The sequence below is a fragment of the Orycteropus afer genome, unplaced genomic scaffold, assembly GCF_000298275.1.
Source record: "Orycteropus afer afer isolate SDZICR_OR568_19922 unplaced genomic scaffold, OryAfe1.0 scaffold00696, whole genome shotgun sequence".
Lineage (NCBI taxonomy): Eukaryota > Metazoa > Chordata > Mammalia > Tubulidentata > Orycteropodidae > Orycteropus > Orycteropus afer.
This window is the reverse complement of record NW_006922283.1, coordinates 288,138-310,631: the sequence shown is the minus strand read 5'-3', so window position 1 is coordinate 310,631 and position 22,494 is coordinate 288,138. Positions and strand designations below refer to the sequence as shown.

Sequence of the window (22,494 nt, the reverse complement as noted above, 5' to 3'; positions counted from 1 at the left end):
GCTGGTGGGTTTGAACCGCCACCCTTCTGGTTAGCAGTCAAGTTAGGCACTACACTACCAGAGCTCCTATATATACATAGTAACCTTGTGGGACAGAATAGAATTTTCCCTGAGGGTTTTCTAGGGTGAAATGTTTACAGGAACAGATTACCAAGTCTTTTTTCCTGTGGATCAGCTGGTGGGCTGGAACCATTAACCTTTTAGTTAGCAGCTGAGCTGACTGCTTTAACCACTGTATCACCAGGGTTTTCTCTCTCTCTCTCTATCTATGTATATATGGCTCTACACACAGAGAGACATACACACACATGCACATACATACATACATACATATGTGTGTGTTGTTGTTGTTGTTATGTGCCGTCGAGTCGGCCCCGACTCATAGAGACCCCTCCTTGGGTTTCCGAGGCAGTAGATTGCCCCATCTTCCTTATGAGGAGTGGTTGGTGGGTTTGAACCTCCAGCCTTCTGGTTAGCAGTCAAGTGCCTTAGGCACTATGCTACCAGAGCTCCCTATATGTGTGTAGGTATATTAGTATATATTAATATTGAGATATTGACAAATTTGTTTATTTGTGTACTGTAAAATCCAAAGTTTCTAATGCCTCTAATATGTTAAAATAAATAAACATTCTTTGTTTCCATATTAAGAATGAGGCTGGTATGAGGCACTCAAAAGAAAGTCTAGAAGCAGAGAAAAGAAGGGATTCTGAGAAACCGGGAGTTCGTGTGACAACCCAGGTGAGCTAATCTCTGTGGGATTGGTGAGAAAATTAGAAGACTGAAAGCATGATGAAAAAAAAAAAAAAAAAAAACAGAAAGCAAAACAATGCAGTGGGTTGAAAGTTTTGGGGGAAGGAGACTGAAGTGCTGAAGTCTGTATTAAGGGATACTTAGGAGCTCTGGTAGCATAGTGGCTAAAGCACTTGACTGCTAACCAGAAAGCTGGCAGTTCAAACCCACCAGCCACTCCTCGGAGGGAAGGTTGGGCAATCCTACTTCCTTAGTGATACTGCCTCGGAAACCCAAGGAGGGGTCGCTATGAGTCGGGGCCGACTCGACGGCAAACAGGAACAACAAAACAACAACATATGTCCTCGTGGAGAGGTTAAGGAAAACTAAGAGAAGCTGGCCCCTGCCTTTCCCTCCAGTCCACATTCCCCATGTTCATACAGAATATCTGGCATAGAAATATAGCTGTTCCATCTGCTCAGAGGAGCCCTGGTAGCGCAATGGTTAAGCGCTCAGCTGCCAACCAAAACGTTGGCAGTTCAAACCCACCAGCTGCTCCGTGGGAGAAAGATGTGGCCGTCTGCTTCTGTAAAGATTACAGCCTTGGAAACTCTATGGGGTGGTTCAACTCTGTCCTGTAGGGTCGCTATGAATCGGAATCGACTGGACGGCAACGTTTTTTTGTGGTTTTTCTTTCTTTTTTTTTTTTTTTTTGTATCTGCTCAGCCTATGGGAACAGACAGGTCTTTGTTCAAATCAGGGAGGGAAGGGGAGTCTGGCCATCGCATTGACCATTTTCTGCACAATCTTTCAGATGAGGCGTGCATTCTATCCGAATCACTCGCTGAGATGTTGCTTCATGCGAGGTCACTCATCGTGTAGACGCTGCTTTTGTGCAGCTGAGGGAACGGGAACAGTACTTCTTGGCCCCTGCCGCACAATACGTATTTATATTCACATGTGCCTGTTGTGGGAGCAGGGCCATCAGATCACCACGATCAGGGTGAGCAGAGATCCTATGACTAATTTTGGAGGGGAGCCACAGGCAATCTGGGTGAGGGGAAGGATATGGGGAATAAAAACTATTCCATATGCCTCTCCCATGATCTCCTCCATCCTTGTACCTCTTGAAAGGAATGCTAGTGGGCTCTATTTCCTTTTATGAAACACTCTTGGAGCCTGGATGCAGCCTTGTTTATCAACCAAAACCAGAACACCAAACCAGTTGCCACCAAGTCAGTTCTGATGCAGGGTGACCCGGTGTGTGCAGAGTAGAAATGTTCCTTAGGGTTTTTCAAGGCCTTTCAGAAGTTGATCACCATTTCTTTCCTCTGAAGTGCCTCTGGGTGGGTTCAAACCACCAATTTCTTGGTTAGTAGTTGAGTACTTAACCATTTGTGCCACTCAGGGGCTCCTATTTGTATACCAACTGCCTTCATATGTGTAGTCTTGTAAAAAAAATGATAGGTATATCATTTTAGCATCTGTGAACAGACTTATTCTTAAGGAAAGGAATTGGAAGAAGGGAGGAAATGGACAACACTGTTAAGTTTTAAATAAGAGGAATCAACAGTGAAAAGACACAAGAGTACCAGATTGTTCCTTAGTTTGGGGTATTCCTTCTGTTGGGTCCCCATTGCATTTGCCACACAGATGTTAGGACTGGGCCAAAGTTAGAATAGCACACATCATCAAGGTTAAATAAAGGGTCATGGAGGGCAAAAATCCTCTCATTGGGCCCTGTCATTTTTAGCCAATAGTTATTCTGTAGGCACATTCGTGACAGGAATGGTACACCTCTAGGTCTCTTCTCTCCTTGACAGGGATCACAAGAATTATCAAAGGCAGACTCTCGGGGATATCTAGTGCGAAATCAATGGTCCCGGACATCACGGAGCCCATCCACCAGGGCTCAATCCATAGATGAACCCAGAAGCAGGAATGCCAGTCTTAAGGTAGATATGGAGATGAAAAGGAAAGAGTAGTTGATAAAATAAGTATTAACATTTATTGATGCTTTATATTGACAAGCCCTGTTCTACAAACATGTTTAAGTTAATTTACCCCTCACAAGGCATCCATCATCACCATTTTACAGCTGAGAAAAATGAAGCACAGAGTAGCTCACCTAAAGTTACACATTCATAAGTGGTACAGCTAATATTAAAACTAGTGTGTCTAAGTCCAGAGGCTACACAGTTAATCATTATACAACATGGTCTTTCAATAATGAATAAAGAAAACTGCAGAAGAATTGATGGATTTTAATGTGGTGTGGATGAAGATTATTGAATGTACCATCAACTGCTAGAAGAATAAACAAACCTGTCTTGGAGGAAGTAAAGAATATGCCTTAAAAGCAAAAATGGCTAGACTACCTCTCATGTGTTGGTCATGTTGTCAGAAGGGACCAATCCCTGGAGAAGCCCATCGTGATTGATAGACTGGAGGGTCAGTGAAAAAGAGGAAGAACCTTAAGGAGATGGACTGACACAGTGGCTACAATGATAGGCTCAAGCATAGCAACAATTATGAGGATGGCACAGGACTGGGAAGTGTTTCTTTCAGTTGTACCTAGCGTCTCTATGAGTCAGAACTGATTCAATAGTCACCTAATAACAACATGGTCTCTCAGTGATTCTTTTATTCACTCAATAAATATTGATTGAGTACCTGAGACTCTCAGAGAGAGGAGGGGATAGAAATGTCACTGTAAGGGATGAATTGTTGAAGTGTATTAGATTGTGTGACACTTTAAGTTCTTAATTAGATCTGGCCACATGAGCCAAAAAGTTACTTTTGAGATTAAGTTTTTGGATGTATAAGAAGTAATGCAAAGCCATCCACTGAGAAACCACATACCCTTTCCTCATCCATCTGCCCTTTAACTCTCTGCCAGGTTTGCCTCAATAATCTAACCAAAAATGTGACTTTCAAGTCACATGTGAAGCAATCATAGAAACTGAAATATAGATGCTCATCTACCTTAGTAAGGGAGTCCCTTTTCTAGAAAAGATCCTTTCCATTTAGGAAGATGATTCTCTTCAGTTGATCTCCCACTGGCACATGAAGCCCTGAAGGCAAAGGGAGACACTGTCTTCTCCAGACTGATCATTGGATGATTTTTTGGCAAATAAGAAGAGAGATGTTGTTGTTGTTGTTGTTGTTGTTAGGTGCCTTCGAGTGGTTTCTGACTCATACCAACCCCATGCACAGCAGAACGAAACACCGCTCGATTCCACGCCAGCTCCATGATCCCTGCTATACTTGAGCCCATCATCACAGCCACTGTGTCAATCCATCTCATTGAAGGCCTCCCCGTCTTTCGTTGACCCTCCACCCTACCAAGCATGACATCCTTCTCCAAGGAATGGTCCCTTCTGACAACATGACCAAAATAGGTGAGAGGAAGTCTGTCCATTCTCGCTTCCAAGGAGCATTCTGGCTGCACTTCCTCCAGGACAAATCTGTTACTTCTTTTAGCAGTCCATGGTACTTTCAGCATTCTTCTCCAGCACCACAACTCAAAACCATCAACTCTTCTTCGGTCTTCCTTATTCATTGCCCAGCTCTCACATGTATACGGGTGATTGGAAATATCATGGCTTCTGTCAGGCACACCTTAGTCCTCAAGGAGATATCCTTGCTCCTCAGCATGTGAAACAGTTCCTTCGCGGTTGACCTTCCCATTGCTACACGCCATCTAATGTCCTGACTGCTCCTTCCATTGGCATCAAATGTAGAACAAAGCGAAGTGAATTCTTTGACAACCTCAATGTTCTCTCCATTTATTGTGATGCTGCTCATTGGGCCAGTTGTGAGGATTTTTGTTTTCTTTATATTGAGACTGAATCCATACTGCAGACTGTATTCTTCATCCCTCATCAGTAAGTGCCTCAAGTCATCCTCACTTTCAGCAAGCAAAGTTGTATCGTCTGCGTATCTCAGGTTGTTAATGATCCTTCCTCCAATCCTGATGCCATGTTTTTCTTCATATAGTCTAGTTTCTCACATTATTTGCTCAGCACACAGATTGAGTAAGTGTGGGGAAAGGATACAACCCTGACGCACTCCCTTCTTGATTTTAAACCATGTAGTTTTAAACCATGTTGTGCTCTGTTCAAAACACAGCCTCCTGGTCAAGTTACAGGTTCCTCATGAGTACAATAAAGTGTTCGGGAATTCCCATTCTTCTCAATGTTATCAATAATTTGTCATGGTCCACACAGTCAAATACCTTTGCATAGTCAATACAACACAAGTTAACATCTTTCTGGTATTCTTTGCATAGTAGATCATATGGTTGTCTGATTCAAAATGGCCAAAACCAGTCCATTTCAGCTCACTAATGCTGAGGATATCAATCTTTATGTGTTCCATTTCATTTGTGACAACTTCCAATTTTCCTACATTCATACTTTGTACATTCAATGTTCTGATGATCAATGGATGTCTGCAGCTGTTTCTCTTCAATTTGAGTGGTGTCACATCAGCTAATGGAGGTTTAGAAAGCTATACCTTATCCATATGAGTAAGGCTGGGTTTACTCAGATGATGCAGCTTTTTCCCAGTCCTATTTTGAGAGCTTTCTAACCTAACCAGACTATTCATAAAGTTGAGCAATAATGTATCAAACAGTGTTTCTTTGCTATTCATAAGATTTTACCTGGCCAATTCTTTGAGAAGTGGACAGCCTCTTCCTTCTTCCTAGTCTGTCTCAGCCTGTAAGCTAGGCTGATACCTGTGCACCATGTGCATCCCACTGGGTTTGAAACACCAGTGGCTCAGCCTCAAAACTCACATCAACACGTCACCATGGTAGGACAAACCGACAGACAAGTTTGTCTCCCATGAATAGAGATACCCTGAGTTTTGTGCAGAATCTTCTGGTGGAAACATCTATAGCAATTTCCTCATCCACTTAACCACTTACTTGGAGGCAGTAGCAGAGAAAGGCCCACTACTCAAGCTCTCTACCCTATCTGGAAGGCTCTAACTGAGCAGGTATATGGGAGGCAAGGGACAGAACTTTGCAAACTATGTGATAGCTGCCTAAGGACAAAAAAAAAGGACCTGTATCTCACCTACAAACATGTGAGGTGCTGATGGAGAAGTTGTTGTTACGTGCTGTTGAGTCACTTCCAACTCACAGAGACCCAATACACAACAGAATGATACACTGTTCAGTCTTGTGCTAGCCTCACAATCCTTGCTACACCTCAGCCCATCGTTGCAGCCACTGTGTCAATCCATCTTGTTGAAGGTTCTCCTTTTTCATTGACCCTCCATTTTAGTAAGCATGATATCCTTCTCCAAGGAATGGCCCCTTCTGACCACATGAACCAAGTAGGTGAGATGAAGTCTGGCGATTCTCACTTCTAAGGTGCACTCTGGCTTCACTTCTTCTAGAAAAGATTTGTTAGTTCTTTGGGCAGTCCATGGTACTTTTAATATTTTTTGCCAACACCACAACTCAAAAGCATCAACTCTTCTTTGGTCTTCCTTATTCATTTTCCTGCTTTCACAGGCATATGAGGTGACTAAAAATACCATGGCTTGGGTTAGACCCACCTTAGTTTTCAAATAGATATCTTTGCTCTTCAGCACTTTAAAGAAGTTTATTGCAGCAGAATTGCCCAGTGCAATATGTTGTCTGATGTCTTGACTGCTGCTTCCATTGGTGTTGTTTGTGGAACCAAGTAATATGAAATCTTTGACGACTTCAATCTTTTCTCCATTTATCATGATTTTGTTTATTGGTCCAGGTGTGGGGATTTTTTTTTTACTTTATGTTGAGATGTAATCCATACTGAAGACTGTAGTCTTTAATCTTCATCAGTAAGTGCTTCAAGTCATCTTCATATTTTGCAAGAAAAGTTGTGTCATCTGCATATCACAGGTTGTTAATGAGTCTTCCTCCAATCCTGATGCCACATTCTTCTTCATATAGTCCAGCTTCTCACATTATTTCCTTACAGTACATATTGAATAAGTACGATGAAAAAATACAACGCTGACACCCTCACTTCCTGATTTTAAACCATACAGTATCCCCTTGTTCTGTTTGAAGGAGAGAATCCTGGTCTATGTACAGGTTCTTCATGAGCACAAATAAGTGTTCTGAAATGCCCATTCTTCTCAATGTTATCCATAATTTGTTATGATCCACACAATCAAATGCTTTTGCATAGTTAATAAAACATAAGTAAACAACTTTCCCGTACTCTTCCCTTTCAGCCAAGATCCGTATGATATCACCAATGATAACACTCATTTCATATCCTCTTCTGAATCCAGCTGGCATTTCTGGAAGTTCCCTGTCAATATACTGCTACAACCACTTTTGAATCATCTTCAGTAAAATTTTACTTGTGTGTGGTATTAATGATATTGTTTGATAATTTCCACATTCTTTGGGATCACCTTTCTTTGGAATGTGTCTAAATATGGATCTTTTCCACTCAGTTGTCGAGGTAGCCATCTTCCAAATTTCTTGGCACAGACGAGTGAGCCTGCAGTGTGGCATCTGTTTGTTGAAACATCTCAATGGGTATTCCATCATTTCCTGGACCCTTGTTCTTCACCAATTTCTTAAGTGCAGCTTCAACTTCTTCCTTCAATACTACTGGTTCTTGATCATATGCCATCTCCTGAAATGCATGAACATCAACCAATTCTTTTTGGTACAGTAACTCTGTGTATTTCTTCCATCTTCTTTTGATGTTTCCTGCATCATTCAGTATTCTGCCTATAGAATTTTTCAATATCCCAAGTCAAACCTTGAATTTTTTCTTCAGTTTTTTCAGCTTGAGAAATGCCAAGCGTGTTCTTCCCTTTTGTTTTTAACTCCAGGTTTTGCATATTTCATTATAATAATTGGCTTTGTCTTCTTGAGCTATTCTTTGAAACTTTCCTTCTGTTCAGCTTTTATCTTGTCATTTCTTCTATTTGCTTTAGCTACTCTCCATCCATTCAAAGGCAAGTTTTAGAATCTCTTCTGACATTCATTTTGGTCTTTTCTTCTTTTCCTGTCTTTTTAAAGATCTTTTGCTTTTTTCATGGATGATGTTTTTGATGTCATGCCACAAATCATCTAGTTTTCAGTCATTGTTTTTCAAGGATCAAATCTATCCTTTAGATGGTCTCTAAATTCAGGATGGATATAATCAAGGTCAGATTTTGGCTCTTGTGCACTTGTTTTAATTGTCTCCAGCTTTTTGAACTTGCATATGAGCTATGGTAACATAGTGCCTAAGGTACTTGACTGCTAACCAGAAGGCTGGCGGTTCAAACCCACCAGCCACTCCTCAGAAGGAAGGTTGAGCAATCTACTTCCATGGTGATACCACCTCAGAAACCCAAGGAGGTGTCGCTATGAGTCATGTCCAATTCGATGGCACCTAACAACAATGAGGAGTTGATAGTCTGTTCTACACTCAGCTCCTGGCTTTGTTTGGCTAAAGATATGCTTCTTTCCACAGATGGAATTGATCTGATTCCTGTGTATTCCATCTGACAAAGTCCATGTGTATAGTCACCATTTATGTTGTTGAAAAAAAAGATATTTGCAATGAATAAGTTGTTGGTCTTGGAAAATTCTATCACATGATTCTCCAGCATTACTTCTATCACCAAGGCCATATTTTCCAGCTACTGGTGATTCTTTGAATTTTTGCATTCCAATCACCAGCAATAATGGACACATCTTGATTGCATGTTGGTTAATTTCAGACTGCAGAAGTTGGTAAAAATCTTCAATTTTCTCCTATTTGGCTTTGGTGGTTGGTGCATAAATTTGAATAATAGTAGTATTAACTGGTCTTCCTTGTAGGCATATGGATATTATCCTATCACTGACAGCATTCATTGTACATCAGGATAGATCTTAAAACATTCTTTGTGATGATAAATGCCATGCCATTCCTCCTGAATTTTTCATTCCCAGTATAGTAAGTCATATGGTTTTCTGATTGAAAATGGTCAAAACCAGTCCATTTTAGCTCAATAATGCCTAGGATATTGATCTTTATGCATTTCAGTTCATTTTTTACATCTTTCAATTTTCCTGGATTCATAACTCATACATTCCATATTCCGATTATTTATGAGTGTTTGCAGCTGTTTCTTCTCATTTTGAGTTGTGCCACATCAGCATATGGAGGTGCTGAAAGCTTTACTCCATCCACATCACTAAGGTCAACTCTACTCTGAGGAGGCAGCTCTTCCCCAATCGTATTTTGAGTGCCTTCTGACCTGAGACACTCATCCTTCAGCAGTGTATCGTACAATGTTTAAGGGCTATTCATAAAGTTTTCCAGTAATGTATCGGACAGCATTTCACTGCTATTCATAAGGTTTTAACTGGCCAATTCTTTGAGAAGCAGACGGCCACTTCCTTCTTCTGAGTCTTAGTCTGGAAGCTCCACTGAAACCTGTCCACCAGGGGTGCTCCTACTGGCATTTGAAATATCGGTGGCATAGCCTCCAGCCTCATAGCAACACACAAGCCACCACAGTAGGACAAACTGACAGATAAGTGGTAGGATGGAGGAATTGGGGGAAACAAAAGCAGACTATGCCTCTTGTCCATTTAGTGCTTGGAGCACTAAAATACCTCAGCCACCTTAAACACAACTTAAAGAGAGAAAAAACAGGATTTTTCTAGAGCCTGGGTATAACAGGGTGCCAGATGGGAAGGGGACAAGTCTGGATCTGGAGACCTTGACTGGATGTGGGTCAGGGACCCTGGGTGGGCCTTGAACCCAGACACTTTTTGTCTTGATTTAGCTCCCTAACAGCTCCAACACCTCCAGGACTCCATCTACCTCCCCTAGCCAGCCTGAGTCGCCAAAGCAGCTGTCTGCACAGCCTTCGCCTTCCACACAAGCTAAACCACACATGCCACCTGACTCACGACCTCCCACACCTCCAGAGCCGGAGCCAAGTTCCAGGCGCAACACCAAAATGCATGAGAATCCAGAAGCCTGGGCTCATGGCATCATCCGGGAAATGCGGGAAGCCCGGGAAACTCAGCAGCGGGACTACCCACGCACGCCCCCCACCGAATGGAGGACCTACTCTCAGCGCAAGGGGATCTACAACATTTCTGCCCAGCAAGACCGCGACTGTTTGTCTGAAATGCAGCAGCAGCAGCAGCAGCAGCATCAGGATGAGGATGAGGATGAGGCTTACTGGGCATCCTTGAAGACACTGTACGATAAGACCCCCAGCTGCTCTCGTCCCCGGCCGGTGAGCAAGGCCCCCTGATGCCCCTCCTCACAACTTTGCAGCCCAAACTTTTCTGTTCCGCATTGTACATGGAGGCTAGTTCCAGCCTCCTGCAGCTATCCTTCAGCCCTACCCCCAAACCTGCCTCCCTGAAGCCTCTGGTAGTCTAAGCCCTTTACAGCCTCCACAGGTCCAGCTATCCAAGCAGGGACTCAGTTGTTTTCTCCACAACCTGCCCTAGCATGAACTCATATCCTTGATCCCTTCCTGACTGATCTCCTGTTGGCGCCCCTCTCTGCAGCCCAAACCCAAGCATGCCATCACCATTGCTGTCTCATCCCGGGCACTTTTCAACATGGTGGACGGCAGGAAAATCTACGAGGAAGAGGGCTTGGAAAAGTATATGGAATATCAGCTCAACAATGAGAACGTCATCTTGACCCCAGGGCCCGCATTCCGTTTTGTTAAGGTAATCTGCAAGACAGTTTTTTTGGCCATTTGGGAGGCTGGATGGTTCAGGAAGGACCATAGGCAAACTCTTAGTGGCTTATTCAGTTTCCTTTATAATTCATAGCCCACCCTTGTCATTCTTGTCCCTTTCCAGTTGACTCCAGTTTTGCTTTCAAAGTGGCTAGACTGTTGAGGAAGGGACCCCAGCCGCCAGCCCTAGATTTGAGATGTGGGACTTCCCTGAATGGAGTTGAAATCATGGGCCTGCAACAGAAGCTTCTTTTCCCACCCTAAAAGGAGTGATGAGAAGTAGTAATGAGTTTAGTATCGAGGAATAGAAATACATCACCTCATTAAAATGAGATGAAATTCACTTTTAGCTGCTCTGACCCAAAATACAGCATATTGAGACATCTAAGATACTCCGAAGATACTCCTGGGAGCTCTGGTAGCATAGTGGCTAAAGCACTTGACTGCTAACCAGAAGGCTGGCGGTTCAAACCCACCAGCCACTCCTCGGAAGGAAGGTTGGGCAATCCTACTTCCGTAGTGATACTGCCTCGGAAACCCAAGGAGGGGTCGCTATGAGTCGGGGCCGACTCGACGGCACATAACAACAACAACAACAAGATACTCCTGGCACTTAGAGGCATGACTTTTATATACAAAGTAAGTTTCTCTGAATTTATACAGAAGTGTATAGCAGTTATAACTCTGATCCCACGTATAACACATATCAGTATTGCACAGTAACTCCATAACTATGCAAAAACACCACCTCTACAAGTTGCAGATATAGGGCATACTGGAAGCATGGGAGGGAACCATAGACCTAGTCTACAAATCCATACTTAAAAACGCCTAGCCTTGTCCTTTGCTCTTCTAATTCCCCAGAGATAAACACTAGTGAACCAAATATTATAGCAATTTTCCACAAACATTATCCATTTATTCAGTTGATACTAACTGAGGTCCTATATCTGAGAAGCTGAAAGTACAGAAATGAATGGCATAACTCTGCTTTCAAGGAGCCATAATCTTTTAGTGAAGTCTTCAGAACTTGAATTTGATGCTAATGAGATCATTCTTCTCCAGTCTCTCAATGTCCACCTTGCCTGCCTCCCTTTACACGTAGTCATGTTTTTAACCTGCAGGCGCTGCAGCATGTCAATGCTAGACTCCGTGAGCTGTATCCTGATGAACAGGACTTATTTGATATTGTACTGATGACTAATAACCATGCCCAAGTGGGAGTGCGGCTTATAAACAGCGTCAATCACTATGGTAAGTAAAATAAATACCATGTGGAAGAATTGCTTGCTGCTCTGGAAGAGAGAAGCCATATTATTTTGCTAACTGTGGCCTCACTAATGTAGTGTCTTTGATACTGACACCCCCTTCTGCGTGAGGAATGTTTATTTGCCTATGTCAGAACAAGAGAGGCCATGTTCATTTTTAACTCCAGCACAGAGTTGGGCTCAAAGCTCTGGACTTAACTTGTCAAGTGTGAATTTCAAAGTCTTAATCCTAGGTCCTGCAATATATTTCTCTGTTTTATGTTTTTCACTTCTGAACTTGACTTCAAGGAGCTGTCAACCCAAAGGCTTTCTCTCTGTGATCAAACTTCTTGCTCACCACAGATAAATGTTAAAGGTTTAAAGTTTTCACCTCTCCTTCCACTCTTACAATTTGGTTTTCCTCATCTGCTGTCTCTCCTCACACGTCAAATCCACACTTATAAGCAGCAAAATTGTCTTTATTATTTTATATGAAAAAGGTTTTTTGTCTCTCTTTAGGATTTCCATCAGCTGTGTTGGGGATGCTAAGAGAAGCACCCTATTTTATTACCTATTATGGAATTACCTAACTTCTTATTTGGGGGCTTTTAGTTTATTTTCTAAGTAACATACTCAATCTTTAGGACACAAGTAAAAATTAGGCCATTTTGTTCTCCAATACCTATTTATAGATAATCAGCACATATTCCAAGCTATGAGATCTATATGTTGTTAAGTGCCCTTGAGTTGATTCTGACTCATAACAACCCTTTGAAGAACAGAACAAAACAATGCCCAGTCTTGCCCAGTCATCACAATTGTAATTTTTTAGCACAGTGTCGCAGCCACTGTGCCACTCTATCTCTTCAGGATCTTCCTCTTTCTCAGTGACCCTCTAATTCACCAGGCATGACATCCTTCTCTAGGAACTGGTCCCTCTTGATAACAAGTCCAAAGTATGTAAGATGAAGTGTTGCCATCCTTGTTTCTAAGGAGCATTCTGGCTGTACTTCTTCCAAGACAAATTTATTTGTTCTGGCACTCAATATTCTTCACCAAGACCACAATTCAAAGACATCAATTTTTCTGCAGTATTCCTTATTCATTGTTCAGCTTTCACATACACATAAGGTGATTGAAAATACCATGTGTACCTTAGTCCTCAAAGTGACATCTATGCTTTTTGACACTTTAAAGACATCTTTTGCAGCAGATTTTCCCAAGGCAATATGTCATTTGATTTCTTGACTGCTGTTCCATTGGCAGTAATTGTGGATTCTAGGAAAATGAAATCCCTGACAACTTCAGTCTTTTCTCCATTTATCATGATAGTTGTTGCTTATTGGACCAAATGTGAGGATTTTTGTTTCCCTTTATACTGAAGTATAATCTACAGTGACAGCTATAGTCTTTGATATCATCAGTAACTGCTTCAAGTCCTCATGACTTTCAGCAAGCAAAGCTGGGCCATCTGCATATCACAAGTTGTTAATGAAACTTTCTCCCATCTTGATGCCATGTTCTTTTCATATAGTTCAGCTTCTCAGATTATTTGCTCCGCATGCAAATTGAATAAATATGGTGAATGGATACAACCCTGACTCACTCCCTTCCTGATTTTAAACCATGCAATATCCCCTTGTTCTGTTCGGACTACTGCTCTTGGTCTATGTACAGGTTCCTCATGAGCACAGGTAAGTGTTCTGGAATACCTATTCTTTGCAGTGTTATCCATAAATTGTTATGATCCACACAATTGGATACCTTTGTATAGTCAATAAAACAACAACAACAAAGAAAGTCTTTATAGTATTCTCTGTTTTAGGCCAAGATCCATCTGACATCAGCAATGATAACCTTAGTTCCATGTCCCCTTCTGAATCTGGACTGAATTTCTGGCTGTTTCCTGTTGCTGTACTGCTACAACTGTTTCTGATTTATTTTCAGCTTAATTTTACTTGTATATGCTATTAGTGATATTGTTTGATCATTTCTGATTACTCTAATTATTTAAATGCATTGGTGTTTCAGTGGTTGAATCTATGTGGAAAGCCCCAGTTGTATGCCTGGCCAGTGCCCCACTACTCAACAGACACCCTGCTAAATAGGTTTCAACAGAGATTTCAGACTAAAACAAACTAGGAAGAAAGGCTTGGGCTGACACAAAGGTAGCTAACATCAATGGTAACAAGTATAAATTTCATATCTGACTGATACAAATTTTAAAATCAAATTTTGCTCTTTAAAAATGCAGTCTTCATAATTTACAAAGTGAAAAGAGAGAATGCATATCAAGCGCTTAGAATGGGAGCTATTTTATTTTTTAATTGTTATTTGGGTGAAAATTTACAGGGCAAATTCATTTTCCATACAACTGCTCATACACCTTTTGTTCCAAGGAGCTATTATCTCTCAAGGTGTCTTTGGTCTATCTCTTCCTCACCACAAGGTCCCTGGGTGGCACAAAAGGTTTGTGCTCAACTACTAACTGAGAGATTGGTGGGTCAAACCCACCTAGTGGCACCACGGAAGAGAAGCCTGGCAATTTGCTTCCAAGAACATTATAGCCAAGCAGAGCCTATGGAGCTCAGTTCTACTCTATAAACTATGGTGTCACTATGAGTCAGAATCAACTCTACGTCAACAGGTTTATACCTCACCACACTGAGTGCATACAGGCTGGTAGCATGAGGTATTATAATTATCTACCTAATTCTACTGATGAACTGATTAAATTCAGTCCCCTCATACAGCCTTATTCATGGAATAACAATGTCTCACCCAAAAAAGTTAGTCCCTTCCTTTTTCTGGGTGTTGAGGGCAATTTGTATCTTCTCTGCTGCCATCTTGTTATACTTTATTATAATTATCTATTTACCTGCCTACCTCTTTAGCAAACTGATCTCCTGGAGAAGAAGGATGGTGTTTCGATCATTTCTGAAGTCCTAGTATCACTCAATAAGTTCTGGATCATTAAATTATCTGTCAGTATTATTATTTGGCTTACTTGAAAAAGTGAGACTTTTTTTAATAACAAAACAGACACTTCCACCTCTACTGCTGATGGACCCTTATCTGTTGGTATATATAGATAATAAACAACTGACAATCAGTATTCTGCTTTATATCATGTGTTCCTGTTCAATTTATCATATATCTAAAATCGCTTTGAATAGTTACATAATATTTTATTATATGCATCATGTTTTACTTTATTCTCACATTGTTGGATCATGTTTTGCTTTAATACATAACCCTACACTGAGACCATTCTACATAGATCTTTACTATAGTTTCAGATTATTCCCTTACATTAAGTTCCTAAAAATTGAATACTAGGTCAAAAAGTATAAACCTATTCAAAATTCTTGGTACAGAAGGTCAAACTACTTTGTAGACAGCTTATATAAATTTGTACTTTCATCCATAGTGTATGTGGGTGCCTGTTTTGCAAACCTTTCACCAACATTCAGTGTTTTTTAAAATTATTATTGATTTGAAAGACATTTACTGACATAATATTTTTCATTTTGCTAATAACTGCATTTAAAATTTCAAATCAGGAAAGGGTGATCATATTAGACCTTTTGTTACTGATTTCAGAAAATTATTGAAATCCTAACACTACTTTTTATTACAATTGCATTGTTACTGAAGAAATGCAAAAATGGTACTTAAAATAGAGCCACAACTTAACTGCCCTTTAAAGGAGTGAGGAGGCTACAGTTCAAGAAAAAGAGCACTATTGTAGTCTAAACAAGAGTCAAACACTTGAGTTCAAGTCTATGCAGTGCATGTAAACCATGGGCTCAGATAAGCCATTAGTTGTCAGTTTCCTTTTCAGCAATGGAAATAATAATACCTACCATACAGTTTTTGTGATTGTGAATTGGTGTAGTCTATGTGGCTACACTTCATGAATTATAATGTACCAAACACATCTTCTCTTATGTAGAACAGTCAATTAATTTTTTCAATAGTAATTTTATGAAGGTAATTCTGAAACCTTAATAGGTATTTAGTTATTCCTAAAGTAACTATCATTGGCAGCAGGGATTTACAGTATTTTGTGATAACAAAATCTCTCTTGCCTCATAATAGGCTTACTAATTGACCGCTTCTGCCTGACTGGTGGAAAAAGCCCTGTTGGGTATTTGAAGGCATATCTTACTAACTTCTATCTCTCTGCCGATTCTGAAAAAGTGCAAGAAGCAATACAAGAAGGTAAGGTATTAATCTGTCTTATCTCTATAAACTAAACTAAACTCACTGCTGTCAAGCTAGGCCAACTCATAGTAACCCCTCCTTGGGTTTCTGAGGTGGTATCACTACAGAACTAGATTTCCCAACCTTCCTTCTGAGGAGTGGTTGGTGGATTTGAACCACCGGCCTTCTGGTTAGCAGTCAAATACCTTAGGAACTATGCCACCAGAGCTCCCATTTATCTCTATAGTTAATGTAATTTTTTTCTACTAGTTATTTTCATTGGGCTTAACATATGATTGTGTGGCTTATTTCCAGGTAGGCTTTCTGCTAAGGTACTTTCACAAGGAGCAGCCCTTAAGTTTTTACTTTAGAGCTTTGTTCTTCCTGGAAGTAGATATCCTCAGTGATAATCCTATAACCCATTTTACATGTTTCTGTCCCTTATAAAAATGGAGACAGTGTATAGGTAACTGTGAAGGGTGTTCAATCAGATAATAGCTAAAGAGGATGCATAGGGTCTGGGATGATTATTATAGCAATATTATTTTTTAAAAGAGGAAACTAAATTCATGTTCCTGACATGAGGTTAATCAATCTCCATGGCCGGCCAGGGATCGCTTCTGCAACAATGTTTGATGGAGCCAAAGATATGGCTTACTGTGACACACAGCTCCGTGTGGCCTTTGATGGGGACGCTGTCCTATTCTCTGATGAGTCTGAACATATTGCCAAGGAGCATGGGCTGGACAAATTCTTTCAACATGAAACACTATTTGAAAATAAACCTCTTGCTCAGGTAAGTTCAGTGAGCTTTATTGAATTTTGATCTATTACCTTCCAATACATAGGTATTTGTTAATTGTGTGGGCTACTAAAATTATTTTAGGCAGCCAGTCTTTCTCTTGGTCTTGTCTTTTGTCATTTCCTCTCTCTTTCTCTCTCTTTTGTGTGTGTGTTTGAATTTCTTATTTTGAAGCATCTGTTGATGCTTTTTCAAAATATTCATTTATTTTTTTCCTTTCTGAAATGCTTCTATAATTTACCATCATAATGAGTTCACCACCTCCAAATTAAGAGTAACATTTAATACAGCTCCCCAGAAAGCCATTTCTATATATAGATCCTCAAATTATTCAGGTCATTTCGAATAGGTCAGTAAGCATTTGTTGAATCTCTCTGTCCATAACCTCAAGTTCAATAAATAGTTATCACTTAATTGAGAGAATCTGTAAAACTGATAGTTTGAATTGAATCAATTAATTTGCATAAAACAAGTGTAAACTATGAACATTAAATCAAACTGAAACAAAATAATTAAGTTTTTTGGGATCAATTCATGAAGTGAAGTGAGAAAATCCCAGTTTGATATGAACAAAGTCTACAACATCTGAGCCAAAGGAAATTTGAAATATCAAAATATTCTTCCAAGTGAATCTGCACTGATTCAATGTTATTCTGTGACTCTTCTCAAGGAGATTAATCCAAATTGTTCTTTTTCAGTCAGATTTTCTTGAACATTTTTATGTTGTTGTTAGGTGCCATCAAGTTAGCTCCGACTCAGAGTGACCCTGTGTACAACAGAATGAAACACTGCCCTGTCCTGCACCAGCCTCACAAGCCTTGCTATACCCAAGCCCATTATTGCAACCAGTGTGTCAATCCATCTCATTGAGGATCTTTCCTTTTATCATGGACCTTCCACTTTACCAAGCATGATATCTTTCTCCAGGGAATGGTCCCTCTGGACAACATGACCAAAGTAGGTGAGATGAAGTCTGGGCATTCTTGCTTTCAAGGAGCATTCTGGCTGCATTTCTTCCAGGAGACAGATTTTTTTAGTTCATATGGCAGTCCATGGTACCTTAAGTATTCTTCACTGCCACCACAACTCAAAAGGCTCAACTCTTCTTCTGTCTTCCTTATTCATTGTCCAGCTCTCACAATCATAAAAGGCAACTGAAACTACCATGGCTTGGGTTAGGCACATCTTACTCTTCAAGGAGACATCTTTGCTATTGATGAATAGCAATACTTGAAAGAGGTCTTTTGCAGAAGATTAGCCCAATGCAATACATTATCTGATGTCTTGACTGCTGCTTCCATTGGTCTTGATTGTGGATCCAAGTAATATGTAATCTTTGACAATTTAAATCTTTTCTCAACTTATCATGATGCTACTTATTGGTCTGGTTGTGAGGATTTTCATTTTCTTTATGTTGAGGTGTAATCCATACTGAAAACTTTAGTCTTTAATCTTCATCAGTAAGGGCTTCAAGTCATCTTCATTTTCAGCAAGCAAGGTTGTGTCGTCTGCATATTGCAGGTTGTTAACGAGTCTTCCTCCAATACTAATGCCATGTTCTTTATATACTACAGCTTCTCAAATTATTGAACAAATATGGTGAAAGGATACTACAACCCTAAAACCCTTCCTTTCTGATTTTAAACCATGCAGTATCTCCTTGTTGTGCTTGAATGACAGCCCTCTGTTCTATGTACAGGTTCCTCATAAGCACAATTAAGTGTTCTGGAATTCCCATTCCTCTCAGTGTTATCCATAATTTGTTATGATCCACATAGTTGAATGCTTTTGCATAGTCAATAAAACACAAGAAAACATCTTTCTGTTATTCTCTGCTTGCAGCCGAGATCCATCTGACATCTGCAGTAATAACACTCGTTCCACATCCTCTTCTAAGTCCACCTTGCATTTCTGGAAGTTCTCTGTCAATATACTGCTGCAACTGTTTCTGAATTATCTTCAGTAAGATTTTATTTGCTGATATTGTTTGATAATTTCCATATTGTGTGGGATCACCTTTCTTTGGAATGGGTACAAATATGGATCTCTTTCAGTCAGTTGGCCAAATAGCTGTCTTCCAAATCTCTTGGCATAGACAAGTGAGTGCCTCCAGGGTGGCATCTGTCTGTTGAAACACCTCAGTGGGTTTTCTATCACTTCTTGGACCATCTTTTTCACCAATTCCCTAAGTATAGCTTTGACTTCTTCCTTCAGTACCATTGGTTCTTGTTCATAGGCCATTTCCTGAAATAGATGAACATCGACCAATTCTTCTTGGTGCAGTGACTCTGTGTATTCCTTCCATCTTCTTTTGATGTCCTGCATCATTCAATATTTTCCCATAGAATCTTTCAGTACTGAAACTCGAGGCTTAAATTTTTTTTCAGTTCTTTCAGCTTGAGTAATGCAGCATGTTCTTACCTTTGGTTTTCTAACTAACTCCAGGTCTTTACACATTTCATTATAATAATTGATTTTGTCTTCTCGAGCTGCTCTTTGCAATCATCTATTCAGCTCTTTTATCTTGTCATTTCTTCCCTTTCCTTTAGCTGCTTTCCATTCAAGAGCAAACTTCAGAGTTTTTTCTAACATCCATTTTGGTCTTTTCTTCCTTTCCTGTCTTTGTAATGACTTTTTGCTTTCTTCATAGATGATGTTCTTGATGTCATTCCATATTTATTTCTTGAACATAGTTGCCACCAATTTTTCTCTTATATTTAGAAAAGTATGAATAGACTAATGGAAATCTGAAAAAATTTACTACTTTGTTACTTTATGTTATAGCAAGCAATACTTAAACAATAAACCTGTGTGTTTGTGTGTTTAACTTTATATTAGCTTCTTAAATAGGTCCTTTCCACCAATCATATGTTACTTTGTCATACTGTGGTGGCTTGTGTGTTACTGTGATGCTGGTACTATGCCACAGTGTTTCAAATACCATCAGAGTCATCTGGTGGACAGGTTTCAGTGGAGCTTCAAGACAAAAAGCAGAGGCGATCTACTTCTGAAGAAAGCTAGCCACTGAAAACCTTATGAATAGTAGTGAAACATTGTCAGATATAATGTCAGAAGTTGAGCCCCTCAGTTGGAAGGTGCTCAAAATACAACTAGGGAAGAGTTGCCTCCTCAAAGTAGAGGTGGTGACCTTAATGATGTGGATAAGGTAAAACTTCTGAAACTTTCATTTGCTAATATGGCATGACTCAAAATGAGAAGAAACTATTGCAAATACTCATTAATAATTAGAATGTGTAATGTTTGAAGCATGAATCTAGGAAAATTGGAAGTTGTCAAAAATGAAGTGCATAAAGATTGATATCCCAGGCATTAGTGAGCTGAATGGACTGGTATTGGCCAATTTGAAATTGACACTCACATGGTCTGTGAGATGATAAAAGCTACAGGATTCAGGTAATGGGAACAAGACAGGCCCCATCCCCAGAGGCAAGAAAGGGAGGGGAATGCCAGAGATGACTAAGACACAGGATCCAGGTAGGATCCAGGTAAGGTGAGGGTAGAGAGGTTTTGAACAGCTAAGGGAGATGAAACTTGTCTGTCACTTTATCTTACTGTGGTGGTATATGCATTGCTGTGAGACTTGAGGCTGTAGTATAGGTGTTTCAAATGCCAACAGGGTTGCATATGGTGCACAAGTTTCAACACAGCTTACAGACTGAGACAGACTAGGAATAAGGAAGAGCCCATCTACTTCTCAAAGAATTGGCTAGTAAAAACCTTATGAATAGCAGAGAAACACCATCTGATACATTACTGTGCACCTTTATGAACAGCCTGGAAACATTGTCCAATACAGTGCAGGAAGATGAGTCCCTTGGGTCAGAAGGCATGCAAAATATGGCTGGGAAAGAGCTGCCTCATCAGAGTAGAACCAACCTTAATGATATGGATAAAATAAAGCTTTTGGGACTTCCATTTTCTGACATGGAATGACTCAACTTGAGGAGAAACAGTTGCAAACATTCATTAATAATCGGAACATGGAATGTACAAAGTATGAATCTAGGAAAACTGGATGTTTTCAAAAATGAAATGGAATGCATAAAGACTGATATCCTAGGCATTAGTGAGTTAAAGGGACTGGTTTTGGCCATTTTGGATCAGACAACTGTATGATCAACTATGCTAGGAATTACAATTTGAAGAGGAATGGCATGGCATTCATCATCTCAAAGGATGTTTCAAGATCTGTCCTGAAGTACAATACTGTCAGTGATAGGATAATATCCATACGTCTACAAGGAATACCAGTTAATAGGACTATTACTCAAATTTATGCACCAACCACCAAAGCCAAAGATGAGGAAATTGAAGATTTTTATCAGCTTCTACAGTCTGAAATTGATTGGACATGCAATCATGATGTGTTAATTATCACTGGTGACTGGAATGCAAAAGTTGGAAATGAAGAATCACTGTTAGTTGCAAAATTTGGCCTTAGTAACAGAAATAATGCTAGAGATCGCATAACAGAATTTTGCAAGACCAATGACTTATTCATTGAAAATACCTTTTTTCAACAACAGAAATGGTGGCTATACACGTGGACTTTGCCAGAAGGAATACACAGAAATAAGATTGACTATATCTGTGGCAAAAGGCGACATAAAAGCTCAATATCTTTAGCCAAATCAAAGTCAGGAGCTGACTGTGGAACAGACCATCAACTGCTCATATGCAAGTTCAACTTGAAGTTGAAGACAATTAAAACAAGTCCATGAGAGCCAAAACATGACCTTGAATATATCCCTCCTGGATGTAGAGACCATCTAAATAACAAATCTGATGCACTGAAAACCAGTGGCTGAAAACCAGAAGAATTGTGGGATGATATCAAGAACATCATCCATGAAAAAAACAAGAGGTCATTAAAAAGACAAGAAAATAAGAAAAGACCAAATGAATGTCAGAAGAGACTCTGAAACTTGCCCTTGAGTGGAGAAGGGCTAAAGCAAATGGAAGAAATGACAAGATAAAGGAGCTGAACAGAAGATTTCAAAAAGCATCTCAAGCAGACAAAGCCAATTACTATAATAAAATATGCAGACCTGGAGTTAGAAAACCAAAAGAGAAGAACACACTGGGCATTTCTCAAGCTGAAAGAATGAGGAAAAAGTGTAAGCCTTGAATTGCAATACTGAAAGATTCTATGGGCAAAATATTGAATGATGCAGGAAGCATCAAAAGAAGATGGACAGAATACACAGAGTCACTGTACCAAAAAGAACTGGTTGATCGTCATCCATTTCAGGAGGTGGCATATGATCAAGAATCAATGGTATTGAAGGAAGAAGTCAAAGTTGCACTGAAGGCATTGGCAAAGAACAAGACTCCAGGAATTGACAGAATACCCACTGAGATTTTCAACAAAGAGATGCCCCACTGGAGGCACTCACTCAGCTATGCCAAGAGATGTGGAAGACAGCTACCTGGCCAACTGACTGGAAGAAATCTATATTTGTACCCATTCCAAAGAAAGGTGATCCTACATAATGTGAAAATTATCAAACAATATCATTGATAACACACACAAGTAAAATCTTGCATAAGATAGTTCAAAAATGGTTGTTGCAGCAGTATATCGACAGAGAACTTCCAGAAATGCAAACTGGATTCAGAAGAGGACATGGAATGAGGGATATCATTGCTGATGTCTGATGGATCTTGGCTCAAACAAAGAACACCAGAAAGATGTTTACTTGTGTTTTATTGACTATGCAAAAGCATTTGATTGTGTGGATCATAACAAATTGTGGATAATATTGAGAAGAATGGGAA

General features: G+C 40.0%; 1 protein-coding gene across 1 annotated transcript in view; it reads left to right on the top strand.

Moving 5' to 3' along the window:
• The window catches only part of LOC103211130 (cytosolic 5'-nucleotidase 1B-like), a 78,186-nt gene that overhangs the window by 3,312 nt on the left and 52,380 nt on the right, over nt 1–22,494 (top strand). The window contains exons 2-8 of the mRNA XM_042783156.1: nt 652–741; nt 2,556–2,691; nt 9,518–9,981; nt 10,262–10,429; nt 11,565–11,694; nt 15,789–15,911; nt 16,505–16,689. Of these exons, the coding sequence (XP_042639090.1) occupies nt 652–741; nt 2,556–2,691; nt 9,518–9,981; nt 10,262–10,429; nt 11,565–11,694; nt 15,789–15,911; nt 16,505–16,689 (1,296 nt within the window). The remainder of the gene's footprint in view (nt 1–651; nt 742–2,555; nt 2,692–9,517; nt 9,982–10,261; nt 10,430–11,564; nt 11,695–15,788; nt 15,912–16,504; nt 16,690–22,494) is intronic.